General features: G+C 38.3%; 1 protein-coding gene across 2 annotated transcripts in view; it reads right to left on the reverse strand.

The window, feature by feature from the left end:
• Nucleotides 1-17,274, reverse strand: part of wdr7 (WD repeat domain 7) — a 101,664-nt gene that overhangs the window by 77,978 nt on the left and 6,412 nt on the right. For both annotated transcript variants that reach the window (XM_088355669.1, XM_088355668.1), the window contains exons 10-18: nt 16,309-16,456; nt 15,608-15,723; nt 15,367-15,499; nt 13,406-13,626; nt 12,031-12,226; nt 8,400-8,614; nt 5,929-6,162; nt 5,329-5,622; nt 3,562-3,758 (exon numbers count right to left, since the gene is read on the reverse strand). In XM_088355669.1, the coding sequence (XP_088211795.1) occupies nt 3,562-3,758; nt 5,329-5,622; nt 5,929-6,162; nt 8,400-8,614; nt 12,031-12,226; nt 13,406-13,626; nt 15,367-15,499; nt 15,608-15,723; nt 16,309-16,456 (1,754 nt within the window). The remainder of the gene's footprint in view (nt 1-3,561; nt 3,759-5,328; nt 5,623-5,928; nt 6,163-8,399; nt 8,615-12,030; nt 12,227-13,405; nt 13,627-15,366; nt 15,500-15,607; nt 15,724-16,308; nt 16,457-17,274) is intronic.

Raw genomic sequence — 17,274 nt, forward strand, 5'->3', positions numbered from 1 at the left:
GTGGTTTGCAATAATCTGTGGCCTGTGCAGCCCTTTGAGACTCTTTGTGATTAAGGGCTATACAAATGAACATGACTTGACTTAAATAGTCGTTCAAAAATTACATAAAACTAATAAAACAATTCAAATAAAAAACATGAAAAATAATATTTTTACATGAGAAGTATTTTTTTAATTTAGATTATTTGTTTTTTCTATCTACTATGGCTGATCAAACTGAGCAGTGCTGTTGCATAAACTGCACCGTGGACTTTAGTGGTGAATGTTTTATGGCACACTGATAGATCAAGAAGACGAAATAAACAACTCCACAAAAACTTTATAGAATTGAATGAACGTTTGCTGCTGGTCTAAGTGTATCTGTCCAGACACCTTTATATTCTGTGAATTCAGTGCCTACCTTCTTTTTTCTTTTAATGAAATAATCAATGGGGTAGAACATTTGCCTTTTTTATCCAGATGCAAAAAGCGTAAAATCCGGACCACGAGCTACTACTTTTTTGCTATGGCTTTAAATATGGTGCGGCTTATTCTTTTTCTTGTGGCAGAACCGAGGAAAACGGCAAGCTGCTCTTTTTCACAATGCATGTGCTCTAAATACAAACACCGCAGTAACATCTGGAATGATTTATGACGCCCTGCGGAAGACAAAAGTCCATGCTTTCGCCATCATTATCATATTAATACATAAGAGGAGCAAAACGAGAGGTGTTGAGGACTTTATTCAACAGTTAAAACATACTCATGATATTTAAACTTTTTCATCAATAAATCAAGTCCTCAATTTATATATCCGAATTGAACAGCAGTGAAAATTATCTATCAGAAGCGCTACAGATCTCTTTCCGTGTCAGGCGTCTGAAGTTTCCATTAAGCCTCAAGGAACGATAACAAGTGAATGCTATAGCGGCAACAGCCAAGGACAACACAAAAAGATTTGTCTGAGTTGCAATCTGGCATTCTTTCCACAGTATGGTTGCCCTGGCGCTGTGGTCTAGAAATATAGGACTTACATCTAGAGTACTATTTTGCATTTTCTTTCGGGGCAATAGTATATATATGATCATCTTTGCAATTGCCAACTTGAATGCTCACATGATCCGAAAACAGGTGACGGAAACTGAATGGAGCAGAATTGAAAATTACAGTGCTGAAAACAGCATCAGTTGTGTAGGGGCACTTGCCGTCACTATTCTGTAGCCAAAGGCGTCGATGCCAAGTCTCCCACACGGTTGGCATTTCTTAAAATGTAAGAAACCATCAGCAATGTGTTCATTTTTATGCCCATTTAAGACTACAGCTTAATATAAAGTAAGGCATGTACAAAAACTAAACTGAGTTTTGTTCTAAAAATGTATTCCCAAACATATTTCTGGGGGTTTCAATTAGGCAGAGAACGTGTTGACCCATCTGACATATTTGCTGTAGAGCTGTGATGTCATTGGAGTAACACAACACTTTCAAAATAGAGAATCGCATTGACACATAATGAAAGACTAGTTCCAAAACAGAGTGCTATTGTAGTGAACCCTGAATGCCTGACCATGGTTTTATGGCCAATTGTGACGAAAGAATGTCCAACAGATATAGCTAGAAAAAAACACCTATAGTGACAGAAAAATAGATATACAGTCGTATTAATTTGAACTAATTGTTGTTGTTGGGGCGAGTTATGAGGCTGAGGTATAGGGAGCGAGCGCAATGAGCTTGTTCATTCAGAAACACACTGTTGGAAACAGGCCATACTAAAGGCTGACAGAGTGAATATATTAACAGATGTAAACGATAGATGTTGCACTGAAAACATCAAATAACCTTTGTTTAGATGTATTGTTTATTCCCATTTTAACTGCATTTTTCAGTCTTAGTGTATTTGCAATTCACTTTAAACACAAAACACACAAAACTTTTTATAGTGACGGTGCAGGCATAGAGTTTCCACAAACTGCTCACGACAACAATTTTGTCCATCCATCCATCAATTATCTGCACCGCTTATCCTCAGTAGGGTCGCAGGTGTGCTAGAGCCCATCCATCCTATCTTTGGGCAGTGGGCAGGGTACATGCGGAACTGGTTGCCAGACAGTTGCAGGGCACACAGAGACAGACAACTCACTCGCTCAACCTGAAACGGCCAATCACCCTGGCATGCATGTTTTTGGAATGTGGGAAGAAACCGGAGTGCCCGGGTGAAACCCATGCAAGTACGGGAGAACATGCAAACTCCGCACAGGAAGCCTGGCAGCTGGATTTGATCCCATGACTTCAGAACTGTGCCGCGTACGCGCTTACCATTTTGCCGCCGTGCCACTCCAATTTTGTCCAATTTCTAGCAAAATTTTAATCTTTCGGTCAACAAAAAAAACTGTGACTGTGAGTTGTACCATTACGGTCTTCACCTGCACCACTAAGCTTAGGCATTCGCCTTAAAAACTACCATGACTTAGTTTGAAACACTCATGTGAAACAATACGGCAACTGGCTTTCTAGGGTGCTGGTGTTCTTTTGATTATGTCACAGCTCAGGATAAGAAAGACGAGACATTCTCTCTTTAAAATGCATTATCTTGGCAAGTTGGAATATACCTATGAAATATACAAAATTATTCATCATTTCCTGCCATTTTGCAAGTTTAAGAATTTGGAATTACAGTAGTAATTCACTGTAGTGCAGTTTACTTTCCGCGGTGTCAATACTTTGCAGATATTCATTTTGCATTGCTGTCAGTTAAACAGCCGGGTGGGTGCACAAGTCAATGTGTCAACCAACCAAATCCAAACTTTAAAGCACGGCGACAGCTAGCATTTTAGCGGCTCGTTTAAAAAATATTCATCAATTAATTTCTGAGAAAAGTCAGAAGAGCGCAAAAGATTCTGATCACCAACAAGTGCCCCGTGGATTGTTATCGGGTCAGGGAAGAGATTGAGCTGGCATTGGGAGAGGAAGCAATAGCGGGCATGCAGGTGCGGCAACTCTCACAAGCCACCCCTGCCAAGCTTGTATCTCACCAATGCCAGATCGATTACACATGAAACAGATAACCTGGAGCTACAACTTCTGGGAAACCGCTACATTCATGACTCTTGTATTTAAATCATCACGGAGACTTGGCTTGTTTAAAGGATCTTCAAAGCTAGAGTGCAAGTAGCTGGCTGCTCTCTACATCGTTTTCTAACACTGAAGGGAGAAGCCTCTCAATTTCGTTGCAATAGTGTATAAAGACAATAAAGACCCATCCATTGAACTGCGATTCTGTGTTCTGTTTTTTTTTTGTATATCTGTAGTTGTTATTTTTTTACATTGGTATGTATTATAGGTTACTGATATTGAATAAATCAATGTTTTTTACTTCAAGGATTTTTACTATCTTGGGGATCTTTTGGAATGCAACCGCCTCAACAAAAAAAGGGATACCTCTACCTTTAAATTTGAGCAAGAGGCTTTTAATCAGGTGCACTCTGTAGTCCGGAATTTACAGTACTTTACACAAGAAAAAATAATGCCTAATAACTAAATAGTCCAGACAACACAATAGTGAGCATAATTTTCTTCGCTTCTCACCTAGCCGGCGCCTTCTTCATGTGCTCGCCAACGAAGGTTGCATTGGTCATGCCCATCAGAGTGTTGGCCAGAGAGATGACAGACAGGAGGTGCTGCGTTGTGACCGCTCTTGACACTCCATACGTCCCCTTGCCAACAATGTCTGACAGCGTCAACTTCCGGCCTGTCGCGAGCGACAACTGGCGCAGCAGTGACTCCTGAAAAGAAAAAAAATTTGGGCGAGTACAGATAGATCAAAAGCTACTTCGTGAGTAGAAACAACTTATTGACACTTTGTCAGTTAGCCAATCAATCAGCAATTGTTATTAAAATAAATATCCATTTATATTTTAGAACTGAAGTGTTCAGAAGATGGCACGGCTGCACCTAAAAAAAAAATCAAACAACAATCAACATTGTAAATAGAAAATTTAGCATTTCTTAATTGTTTTTCTCAATTTTCGTAGTTTTCATAGGAAATGCATGTTATGTGATTTGCTACTAACGGGCATAATGGAAGATTTGTAGTATTTGTTAGCACTGTAAAAACAACTTGTATGCGTTTTTAATCACTTTGCCAGCTTTTGGACAATGTCCAAATACAATGCAGTCAATTTTTAAAACTTGATGGAGTTTTTTTGCCCGTGCAACTATATTTTAAAGCAGTGGTTCATAACCTTGTTAAAGCTACTGAACCTCACCAGTTTTATATGAGCATTCACAGAATCTTACTTGTATGTTAAGTAAAATTCAAGACATGGTTTTTCTACTGGCTAACAAAATGAACCGTGCAGAACAAAACCAATGTAGAGCATAAACTCACAATAAACAGAACTGCAAATCGGTGTGACTTTTGCTGTTGCTTTGAGAGACCAGTGTTGGTATGCCTGGCTTCACCTTGGCAAGTGCTACTCTTGTGTCATTTTCATAGCAAAGTGTTCTTTATTTGTTATTTTATGTCCAGCATCCTTGAAAATGATTGCTCACAAAGAGTTGTTGTAACAAATAGTATAAACAACTTGAGGGCTTTCTCAGCAAATCCCTAAATAATTTTCCATTTGTTGACACCAAAACACTGTTCTGAAAACTTGTTTTTCTGCTGAATTTGAATGATTTCCTTAATAGATTCATAATTGACTCCTCCTGCTTATCCTCAAACTAGAATGGCAATCTTACCCATGCTAGATATGAGGCTCGTGCAGGAAAGACTTTTTAAGCTTATCTCAGTGCATAGCAATTTCTTGTTTCAGTTACATGGGCACCAATTCCAGACACATCTTTGATCTTACACAGTTGTCAAGAACGGGGAAAGTTTGCAAAGTTATAGCAAACATATATGTCTACCAGACCCTTGAGATAGTCTTCCCAAACCCCTTGGGTTCCATCACACCATTGTTTAAAAGGCTCTATTGGGATTGGGATTTCAAATAGTGACCGAAATGTATTGATCTAAGTCATATTTATTTCAAGTCATATTTATTTGTATAGCCCTTAATCACCTAAAGTCTCAAAGGGCTGCATAGACCACAGACTATTGCAAACTACAGACTAATATGACACCAAGTATATAGTTCCTTCCTTTTAAAATAGACCGATCTAATTTTATTGATTTAACCCCAAAATGAACAAGTCTTTTTTATTTTTACTTTTTCAATCCTTGTTGTTAATTGAAAAGTTGTTCACATTCACCTGAACATTTTCTGGATTTGGGACGAGCAAACTTATTTCCTGATGAAAGCAATTTGAAAGTACCACTAGGCCGCAAGCAGATTACAGTCTGGTACATACCTTGAAAGTGGGCAGCATGAGGGACATGTGGCCACCCCTGGATATGAGACCAAATGAAATGGGGCAGTGTGGCCTGAGCATTCCAAGTCTTTCTAGACAGATCCCGTCCAGCTGCTCATTGAGACCCCACCCATGTAAGCAGGACATGAAGAGTTTGGCTGTGTCCATTGTCAAGTTGTACTCCAAAAGACTCAGGGATTTTGACTTCTCCTCACGCCTCCTCATCTCTTCTTCCTCTTCTTCATCCTCATCCAGCAAGTGCTCCTTGATGGTCTCCTTCATTGTTTCCTTGACCTGTTATTTAAAAAAAAAAAAAAAAAAAAAAGTCTTACACGCGGGGGAAAAAAACTGACGCATATAAAAGTTCATGGAAGTTGGAGTAAAATTCGTAATCAAAGGCAGGGGTTTGCAACCTTTTTTTGTTGCACGGACCGGTTTATTGTCTGACAATAACTTTGCAGCCAGGCCTTAGCGTTGCCAAAATTGGATTTTCATAGGACACCCTAATAAATGATACCAACTGTGTGGCAACTTTACCGATTTGTGCTTTCTGGAGAATTACTTATTATTTAAAACGCATCATTGCATATTTTCCCTGACCTGCTTGAAGATCTTGTTGGCCAGGAAAGAGCCTCCCTTGTCAGCCCCGGCTTGGCTTTTCTGCAAGGTCTCTGGGGACACCAGCATAGGGTTGGGCCTCTGAGCTTCTTCTGTCAGCAGCTGGATGATCACAGCTTCCACATCAAAAAACAGCACGTGCATGTCAGGGTCCGTGAGATTGGTCTTCATTGCCTGCACCATGAGTGCGTTGTGGGAATATTTAGGCAGGTTTCCCTAAAGTTGAAAAATATGTAATGAGAAAAATCAATGAAAACATCTAACCTTGAATTATTACCATATATTTACAAATCAGTTAAACCTTCCTTTTTTCTTTTTACGAATCACAATAATTTTTTCATTTGATTTAAAACCACAAAAGATGGTAATACAAATAAAATTAAAATAAGCCTCTCGTCCTGGTCTTTGCCATTACCAGCCAGTGTCAGTGGATGAACATTGCCATCTAAAGGTAGAAGGACGCACGACACACAAGTGTAACTCCACAATAACCAAATAACCAAAGACTTTTTTTGAACTTTACTGCTTATTTATGTTTCACATAGAACAAAAAAATGTGATTAATTTAAGTATTAGGTTTAAAAATGTAAATCACAATCCGTCGAGGTACACATGTTCCATGCACATCCCAATTTTCGGTACAAGAAAAAATAATTATAGTGCTTTTAAAAAAATGCGTCATTTGAGGTGTCATTAAAAACTTTGAAAAGTTAAATATGTTCTCTATTAAGTATGTTAGCAATGCCCAACTGAGTTCAATTTTTTCCACGGCGCCTATTTGCTTCTACGTTACTTTTAGCAACGCTGGACAGAGCAGAACACATTAAGTAGTACTTGGGGGAGTTAGTTACAGACCGGGGGAGAATGTACAGTGAAAGAAATTCTTCATAGAAAGAGATTTTCTTTAGTAAGTTAGATTTGTGCCAGCCCTGTAAAGACTATCACACATTAAATGCCTACATTGCCAACTATAAATATTATCAAATAATCCATATGTTGCATATGGAGCCAACATTCTTTAGTAAATATGGTGACATCAACAAACGTGTAGTTGGGGTTGGCTGATGATGGTTTATTGTTATATATTTTATCTTTGTCCATTTGTTTCAAACTATGTAACAATGAACAATGTAATTGTAAATTTGCAATATTTTTGCACTGTCGCCCAGCCTTTACTTTAAATGTGGGTAGAGGATTTCAAAAGTGTGTTACTCCCTGCTGCTATCTCCTGGCTTAAAGTCACGATTGCAGCCTCAGTCAGCCTGTATGCGCTCGAATACACTTCTTTTTTCCGTCTTTTTAGGGGTGTGGGTTGGCAGGCCTTTTCTTACTTTTACCTTTTATGCTCCACTGACAAATAAAGACAAAAAAACTCTGCAGGGACGAGCATGATGTCTCTTTCCAGCACACCCCTATGCCCCCCTTTCCTCAAATCTAATATGTTCCGCCCTAACAGGTCTAATAAAAGAAAGATAAAAGCAAATTGGTGCAATAGATAATAAGCATAATGGCTCTTTGAGCATTGTGAACACATACTTAATAGGGTAAACATTTGACTTTCAACTTTTTAAGGACACCTCAAACAGCGCACCCGCCTCCAAACACAAGTCACACTGGAGTCGAGATCTCCACATGGAAGGCAGTTTTTGGTGTAAAAGATGACGCCTGTTATGTAAAAGAAAACAACTCAACCTTTTGAAACTCTAAAAGTACAGCATAGCTAGACACAAACAGACACGTTACTCCCAAGTAAACGTCAGAGGAAACAGCCTATGAAAAAAAGTGACTTTGAGAATGGAATTCTAAAGTTCTCTTATAAGGTAAATAATAATACCTAAATCTGGGGTCGGGTATGTATGGCTCACGAGCCACAAACGGCTCTTTTCATGAGTTCATCTGGCTAAGCGATAAAGTACGGGACATAGTAATGTTCTCTGCAAACATCCCAATTTTTAGCGTATGCGAAGTCGAAGAAAAAAATAAATTTGTTCTGTCCAAAATATAAAGGGGACGTTTCATCTAGAGTTTAGGCTCACGGTCTTTCATCAACATACCCTGTTTTGGCTGTACGTAACGAAGGAATCCTTTATATGGAAGTTCATTAAACAACCTATATTTACTGTTGAGACACTTAATGATTAGAACCCACAGAAAAAAGTGCAGACATGCAAAAACGCCGGCCAGAGCAATTGGATTGGGTGGGCGGTAGGGATGGTCGGATCTCTGCATACATTGCTCACACCCCTAAATACATCCGTATTGTTCTTGTTTGCAGTATTTTGAGATAATTTTACAAAAGAAATCTGCTCACACTGTGTTTGGTGGTTTTGTCTTAAAATATATATGCGGCTCTCCCCCAAAAATGTATATATATATATATATATATATATATATATATATATATATATATATAAAATCCTCCTACACATCACTTGACTGAAATGTGACTGTACCTTGTCAGCATTGTCTGCTGCTAGCAGATTGGTAGCGAGTGTTTGCAGTTTGTGTTGAGCCATGTTCTTTAATGCAGCCAGGCTCCGACGAGTCATTGCCTGCTTCAAGTTCACCGCCGAATGGCTCAAGGCATCCACGGTGGCTGGAGCCAGCTCATCACAAGCATTGAGTATCTCTACAGCAGTTATACCCATCACACAGCGGTCCAAGGCCCCTGCAATGTGAGACAGATTTAACATTGAAACATTGAAGAGGTAAGATCCATCCATCCATCTATCCTCACTAAGGTCATGGAGATACTGTAGCCCACCCCAGCTGACTTTAGGCAGTTGGAAGAGGACACCCTGAACTGGTTGCCAGCCAGTCGCAGGGCACACAACCAAGAGACATACAACCATTTACACGCTCAATCACACATAGGGGCATTTAGCTCTACAACAGTTATATGAGTATGTTTGTATGTGTATGTAAGTATTAACCAGCCAATCAACCTGACATGCATGCTTTCTTGAAAAATGGGAGGAAACTGGAGTGCCCGGAGGAAACCCATGCTAGCACGGAGAGAACATGCAAAACCTGCACGGGGAGGGTGCTACAGCTGGAATTGAATCCTGGACATCTGCACTGGGGGGATGTGCGTTAGCCACCCAGCTGGCGTGAGGTAAGATCAAGGAAGATATTACAAATCTCAGGTACAAATATATTTAAGATTTATCTTTTAAGCCAGTGTTGTAGGGAATTTAAAGGAGATCTACCAATTTTAATCAATTTTTCCCATACACAGGACAATTCTGTCCGACTGGCAGGTGGTCACATCAGAGTCTCAAAAACTATTATTAAAAAATATAATATTTTTAAAAACGTATATCTATGACTGCAAAGTTAATCAAAATGACTTAGATTTTTCATTGTGTAAATTATTGTAAAGGTCATGGTGTGCATTTGTGCTACATATGTCTCTTTTAAAAGTCACACTCTCCCCCCGTTTCTGAGGTGTTTGTCCCGCTTTGCCTGCACTGTGATTAGACGGCAGGGTAAAATGTGACATTGAAATGTGTCACAGCAGGACATGTATCACTTTATTATTTTAAGAAGAGGACTGAGAAGAAAGGAAGCCAGGATTTTGATTATGGTGTTTTGTGAGGAAGTTGCAGCAACATCTGTCCAGAGTAACCCACCTTGTTGAACGCAGAATAGTGACGTGACATGCAAGTCGCATACTTGTGTCTCGCTTGTTAACAAGCAGTCATATTCCAAAAAATCAGTTATGCATCCGATCTAGGACCTCATATGAAAGAAGTGTGAAAAAAATCGTATATGTGCCGTTCAGACGGACTTCACCAGTTTCTATCCAAGCTGGTTGCGTTCTTGCAAAAAATCTGATTTTCCAGAAGTGTGAACTTATCCTAATTTACCAAATCACCAGTACGAGTATTGCATTTATTTCATATCAATGCTCATATCGGTGATTTGGTCTATTTACACAATGATACAATACTTTAGATAAGTACAGCATAGGCATCAGAACCTCAGGTTCGAGAGCGTTCTCCATTCGGGCCCAGGTGCTGTGAAATGCTCTTCCCCCTGAGATTTGATCTGCAACCTCAGTGGAACTGTTTAAATCTAGGCTTAAATACACTTCTATTGAATAGCATATGAATAACCTGTATTTCATGTTGACAATATCTGTGAATATTTGTTATTGCATCATCCACTGCAGCCTGGTCATCCTGGAAAGGGGTGCGGTCTCTTCTCAAGGTTTGTTCATTTTCCTTATGTTGGGGTTTTTTAGTTTTTCCTTGCCCTAATGTAAGTTTTAGATCAGGGGATGGTGTAATAATGGTCTGTGGTTTGCAATAATCTGTAGTCTGAGAAGCCCTTTGAGACTCCTTGTGATTAAGGGCTATACAAATAAACATGACATGACAAATAGATGCTGAGCAGATTTTTTGCATTAAACTACAGTCTCATTTAACTTGCTTTGTGGGTGTGACTTGCTTGTTGTGCAATTGTCTTTCAAAACTAGTGTATTTGTGATGCAATAGTTTACAAAGGCACACATTCATCATAGATCCAGCTTTTTGCTTTTGATCTAAAAATGGACCAGTTTGAAATAAAAATCTACAAAATGTTCTTCCGGGGGACCATGCCCTACACCCCCCTAGACTGTTCACCCACCAGGGTCTCACAAAATTCTATGAGAACACTGTTAAAGGCATAACTATCATATTGTATTGTACAAACCCAGGATAAAAACCATCATCAGTGGAGAGAGCTGTACAGCGCTGTGTCCTTAGTGGTGCCCCAATGACCCTGGTGGTTAAAGTATCTGTGAACTATTGTGAGAGTTCGAGTTTTCTTGTATCTCTTCTTTCCCTTTGATTGTCATTTTTCAGCCTATTTTTCTCTAAGCCGTGCGTCCTTCAACCCCTATATCTTGGTTTTATAGTTACAATCATATATTGTCTCAATTGTGATTAAAGTCACAGTTATCTCTGGTTGCAACAATCCTCTGCTCTTAAAAAAGGTTTTGGAGAAGCCCCTATTAGCTGCAGACAGGCCTGATATCAGGATTGGCTCCAAGTATTGAGTGAAAAGAAGTGGCACCATTATGCTGTGTGCGTGTGTTGGAAAGAGCGTGAGTGACTGCAGACTCAGGCATCAGACATGTAATGGTGCCATGGCGCACAGACAAACACTCCCCTTCTCTGTGACTACGCTTTGGATCTCTCGCTCCCGTCCTTACATTCACATACACTAGCATGCATTTCTCACTTTCTCAAAAGACACTCTTCAATTCCACACTCAGTCTGCAAGTTCTCAGCACTGTTCATTCGGACCCAAAACACTCAACACATGGAATAAACAAGCTATTTTGTACTACAATGAAAACTTTTTCTGGAGTTAAGGGGGGAATTCGCATAACTAAATGTATGTTTTGAGTTTAGTATGTTCAATACCATTTTAGTTTCATCAAATACCGCAAGTACTCTACCTCTCAGAATCCACCGACACGAAGTGCTGATACCGTTATCGCCTTTGATAAATAAAATTTCCCTTGATCAAGATGTAGACTCTTTCTTTAAAATTCAATTAGAGAAATAATATCTCTTAAGTAATTTCCCATATTCTTGAAAAAAAGCATGTTTTGTTAAAAACACACAATACAGTAATCCTTCAGTAGGAAGCATTTTACTATTTATTGTTTCGCTACATCACAGATCTGCATCATGCACTGCAATTTGCATTCTGATTGGCTAAACAGTCTCCCTGCTTATTATTATTTGACGGTACAACAGTTGATTTTAAAATATAAATTAAAAAAACTTTATACAGTACATTTGTTTGTGCAACAAATACTTGAGCATTTAAAAAGGGTTTGTCATTTGGTTTCAGCGTATACTAGTGTATTAAATTGTTTAATAATTGTTAACATAAATAACGGGTTTTTACTTTACAGATTTTGCCCATCATTTGTTCTTTTTGGAATGTAACCCCAGCGACAATTGATGGAATTTTGTATAATGCTTAAACATGCATTCAGTATTTGAATGTACAGCCCAAAAAATGATTTTCTATAGTCAATGTCTTGTTATTTGTCAATACTGAACCCCCAGTAACCACTTTCACCTGTATCCATTTGCCAGACGTAAACAGAGCCATCGGAGCATCCCACAACAAGGTAGTCATCGGCGGGGCGCCACTTGATGACTTGGATCGGGAAAAGGTGCCGCGATGCAAGCATGATGCATTTCCTTTCCCTCAGACTGAGCAAACCAACTGAGTGGTCGCTGGCAACAGAGCAGACGCAATGTTGCACTCGAGTCTGCAGAGTAAACAATGCCGGAAATGTTTCAACAGTTGACCCATAATAGACCTATCTATCTTCTTTCAATACCACTTTCCAGTTTAAGACTTTATTGTGGGTGTAAAGAAGAATTATTTATTAGCTAATTTCCTACACAAGGTAACCTTATGTGCATCATATACCGTATTTTCTGCAGCATAGGGCACACCATATAAAACCATTTGGGCCAGAAATTTGTAAGTGCATCCTATAACCTGGTGCGCCTTATACAACGCAGAATACAGGGAATTAAATTGAAAATGCATACAGTAATTATAGAAATACGTTACCACAAAAGGTTTTACATTCAATATTTTGCCGATAAACACGGCTGACCTAAATTGCAAAACATTGCAATGGGATTTAAACCAGAGTAGTGTCGGTAAAACGTCTACAATTTACCACTAAACCACCGTTGATACGGATGACTTTCGACAAGGCATTCGATTTTATCTCATTATCACACCATTTTTACCCACGGTGACAGCAACACTGATTTAAGTAGTGTATTCTGATACATTAAACAGTCTTTCCACTTATTAAAAAAATGTTAGAGAATGGAGAAAACAAAGTCTTTCGACAAGATACTATACAAGCTCTTTCACAAACTTATACATATTGAAGGGAGAATAATGTAAGAAGTAGAGAGACTGTTTAGCCCATCAGAATGCACTATGCAAATCTGTGTTGCTGGCGCTGTAAAAGTGTAATAATGAGATGAGCATTATTTCCTTTTGTATGTCAACCATGTCATAGCTCTCACTGCCACTACTCGGGTTTGATTCCCATTGCATACAATGTTTTACGATTATGGTCAGAGACAAGTGTCGACTGATCAATCATGCCAACACATATACACAATTACACACGGACACTCTTACTGTAGTCTCAATTTTATGCTCATTGTAGTCAGGTGTGACTTATGTGTGAAAAATATGAGGACTATTTTTCGGGGTGTGCGTTATTATCCGGTGAGTGCAGAAAATACACTAATTAAATTAACAAGATCAATCCAAGGTTCACTACCAAAAACCCAAAATGTGCGTTTACGCAAATTGAATAGGGGAATCAAAAAAAATCTTAAGCTAATAAGCATTTTTATAAGGTCAAGAGAGCAATGCTATGTCTATTATGCGACCAAGTAAAACAAGCACTCACGCTGCAGTTTTCTGGAGGCACAATTAGTTGGGTGATTTCTCCTCCATGGACGCAGAAAATGTGCTTCATCTCTCCCGTGAAAATGTCCCAAACAATGACAGAAAAGTCCACCCCTCCCGACACCAGCGAGCGCTGGTCATAGCGGGGAGAAATCTGATATGGATACAGGACGCATGTAACTTTGCTCCTGTGACCTCGTAGTGTACGATGGGGTGGCCATCCTGGAGAGAAAACACACATTTTACGTACCGTATTTATTAGTCTTTAATGCGCACTTTTATGTAACTAAAAATAACTCAAAGTTTGGGTGCGCGCTAAACACAAGGTATCTACTCCAGTACATTACTACATTTGAGCAATGATGGATCAGTTGCAAAATATCACTGACCACATTTATACAAAATCTAATACATTTGAATCCAGTTGACGGTGAGAGCATCGATTCTTAACCACTAGACCACTAGGGTTAGATTACATGGGAAAATGCTTTAGCTTTTATCTCATCATTATATTATTTTACTCACAGTACCATGTTGTTGAATTCCTGGGGCCATGATTAAAAAAAATTCGTGACGACGTTCACTATGAAAACAATACCAGAATAAACAGTACTATGTATTTATTTAATGTAATTACAAGACCTATTAAGTGTCAATAAATTATTTTAATCATGGCCAGCGTAATCAGAATTGTGGTACCATAAGTAAAAGAAGTGTGATGAGATCAAATCTCCTGCTCTTTTCTGTATCATCTTTAACTCTAGTGATCCAGTGGTTAGGAATCGGCAATCTCACCGTCACAATCCAGATTCAGAAGCTGTTGCGATAGTTCCCGACACAACATCTGTAATTTATAATCGTTACTTTGAGTTGAGCTGAGAAAAGTGAAACCATACTTTCTACTGATTTTTCATCAAAATTAGGGTTGCGCGTTGTACACGAATGAATACAGTAGGTAAATTGGTGTCTGTATTAGAATAATTCTGCTTCTACTCTGCTGATCATTTGTAGATAAGAAAACAGAATTTTTGGTTAAAACCTCTTTTTTTTTAATTACTTAGCAACTGATTTATCACAATGCAAGGTTAGAAGCAAATGATATTGGTCAGTTTGAACAAAAAAAAAAAAAAATACCTAAAGAAGAAAAAACGCCACAAATATCTATTAATTATTAATTAATTAATAATTTCACCAATTAACAATGTGAAAAATGGCTATTTTAAACGGATACACTGAGCAAACAAAACTTCAACTTAGGACAAGCCTTTATTTTTTTGAATGTATCGTAATTTTATATATATATTATATATGAGATAGATAGATGGATAGAGCTAGATAGAGAGAGAAAAAAGAAGATGAAAAAAATCAAAAACGAAACAGGACACTTAACGAGGTGTGTGGTGTTAAGCACTATGAGGCATTACAGATTGTGGATAAAAAGTTACCAAAGTCATCCCATTGCTCATTATTCCCATAGAACTCTTTCACACGCCCCAGCATTTTTTCAAATGTTTATTGCTGGGTTATCCGGGAGCTTCAAGTGCCTCAAACTTATCCAAACACAGGTCCTGAATCCAGTCTTTAGAATTTTGAAGTCCAGGTGGGGCACTACAGTTCTGTACATTTAAAACATTTTTCCATATATTCAATAATAATTTCCCATACGGGTGCTATTTTGGAACATTCCCACAAAGCATGAATCAGTGTAACTTTCTCAGCACTACATTTCCAACAAAAATCACCTTTGAGCAGTCCCATTATGAAAAGTTTTGATGGTGTGAAATAAAATGTATTATTTTTTTTCCGACTAGGAGGCACAAAATAATACACAATGTGCCATTAATGTCCAAGATTGGGGTATGGGGAAATATACTTATATTCAGCATCTGCTGTTAAAATTGTGACATCACTTTCTAACTATATATTTGCATAAATATTACATGAGAAAAAAAATCCCTCTACCTCTTCTAAGCATGTGTTCTCCTTGAAGCAACTGAACAATGGCAGTCTGAGTAGCAGGAACCAAAATAATGCTACCATCTTCCCTTCCACACACTAGTCGACCTTGGGAGGGGATGTAAACACTCGCCGTAACCTAAAAAAACCCGAAAGGAATTCAATATAAATGTTAACAAATCCAGCTTGTTACATATTCAAACTTTACACTCATTTATGATAAAGGTTTTCTCTGAATGGTTCCAACCTTAATTGGTTCATCTTTGCTTGGGAGGATGCTGAGCTGATCAATGATACCCGAAGAGACTGGAATTAATTTATCAAATGCTTCTTGGAGACTGATAGCAGTTGAGACCTGCAGCTCTAGATAAAGAAAAACATACAGGGATTAGATCAATTGAGCTGGTATTGATATTATTGGTAATTGGTATAGCAAGAGAAGGAAATCTGCCTTCACTCTTTGTAATGTAGCATGCTACAGGCGAATACGACAGAACAATATACCCCTTAGCCATGATGTGACACAGGGTTATATTTATTGGCAAACTAAGCCATTCTAAAACAAAATAGAAATAATTTCCTAGCTAGGAGCAAACTTAGAATTCCACACGAATGGTAATTTTAAAGAGGACTCTGAACTATTATTTTCCACTGACTAAGGTACAGTATATACTCTGGATGACCAGTCAAACTATGAAAAATATGAAAAACTTATTATAATCGTTGTAAGAGTATTTTGTTTTATTGCATTAAAATTGTAAAAATATTTTTAAAACTTGAAAGTAGTGCCAGCTAGGAAGTTGTGACTAGTTAGTATATTTGTGGGATAGCACACTGATAACTATGACATAATGTTTTGCTATTTTGTGTCAGATAAAATTCAGTCCAATAATGATCATGCATGCCTAGTAATTACTATTGTTGTTTTGAAAACTCATCTGTCCATACCTGCTGGAGTGATCAATGGCTGTGGAGGGGTGGAGTCGGGAATGCTCCAAAGAGAAAGTTTCCCTGCAGAGTCTCCTTGTATCAGAAGCTTGTGGAAAGGCTCTCGTCGGCCAAAGAAGAACCGTGTCACGGGAGGGCATATCAGGAGCTAGAAAGTGGTAGAGTAAATTCAAACTCCAGATTACGCTGTTTACCAAAGTATTGGAGGAACTTTATGACATTAAGCTATTAGGTTGACACATCTGTGTGTCAAATAGTTTTGATTATATTCATATTGATATACCATAAATTCCAAACTACAAGCCACTACATTTTCTGCTTCATTTTAATCACTGTGGCCTTAAACACAATGCAACTTTTTTTTCTTTTTTGTGGCAGGAAAAACATTTTTCCCAGCAATATTAGACTAATGAAATTAACAAGTACTTCACAGAGGTCAAATTAAATTGTATGACTAATCACAACGTCTGTTATAGTAGATCAGTCGGGTGCTCAGGAACACTGTTTGGAGGAAAATGGTGCGCTCTTTAATTATGGCGCTTTGTCGCTAAATGTCTTATGTGTGCAGGGAACAAAAGAAAACAGCAAGTTGCCCTTTTCCATGAGGCATGTACTCTAAATACAAAACACAGCAGCGACATATGGAAACATTTATATGCCCTTCTAGAGGAAAAATGTGTTGATTTCTTTGCCAACATGATTTATATAATACATAAGCAAACTGGCGGTTTGGTACTTTATTTAATATTGACTACGTACTCAGGATATTTTAAACTTTTTCGCCCACAACCCCTGTCGCAGTCATTGTAAAGTCGCTGGAGCCTCCATTCATCCTTGAGGAACAATAACAAGATAATGCAATTTGATCCGTCATCGCATAAACCAACAATCACCACAGCACAAAAAACATGTCTGCGTTGCATTAATTGCCACAGAGTGGCTGCTCTGGCAGTGTCGTTTAGAAAT

The sequence above is a fragment of the Urocampus carinirostris genome, chromosome 16, assembly GCF_059441175.1.
Source record: "Urocampus carinirostris isolate Australia breed hairy pipefish chromosome 16, RoL_Ucar_1.0, whole genome shotgun sequence".
NCBI lineage: Eukaryota > Metazoa > Chordata > Actinopteri > Syngnathiformes > Syngnathidae > Urocampus > Urocampus carinirostris.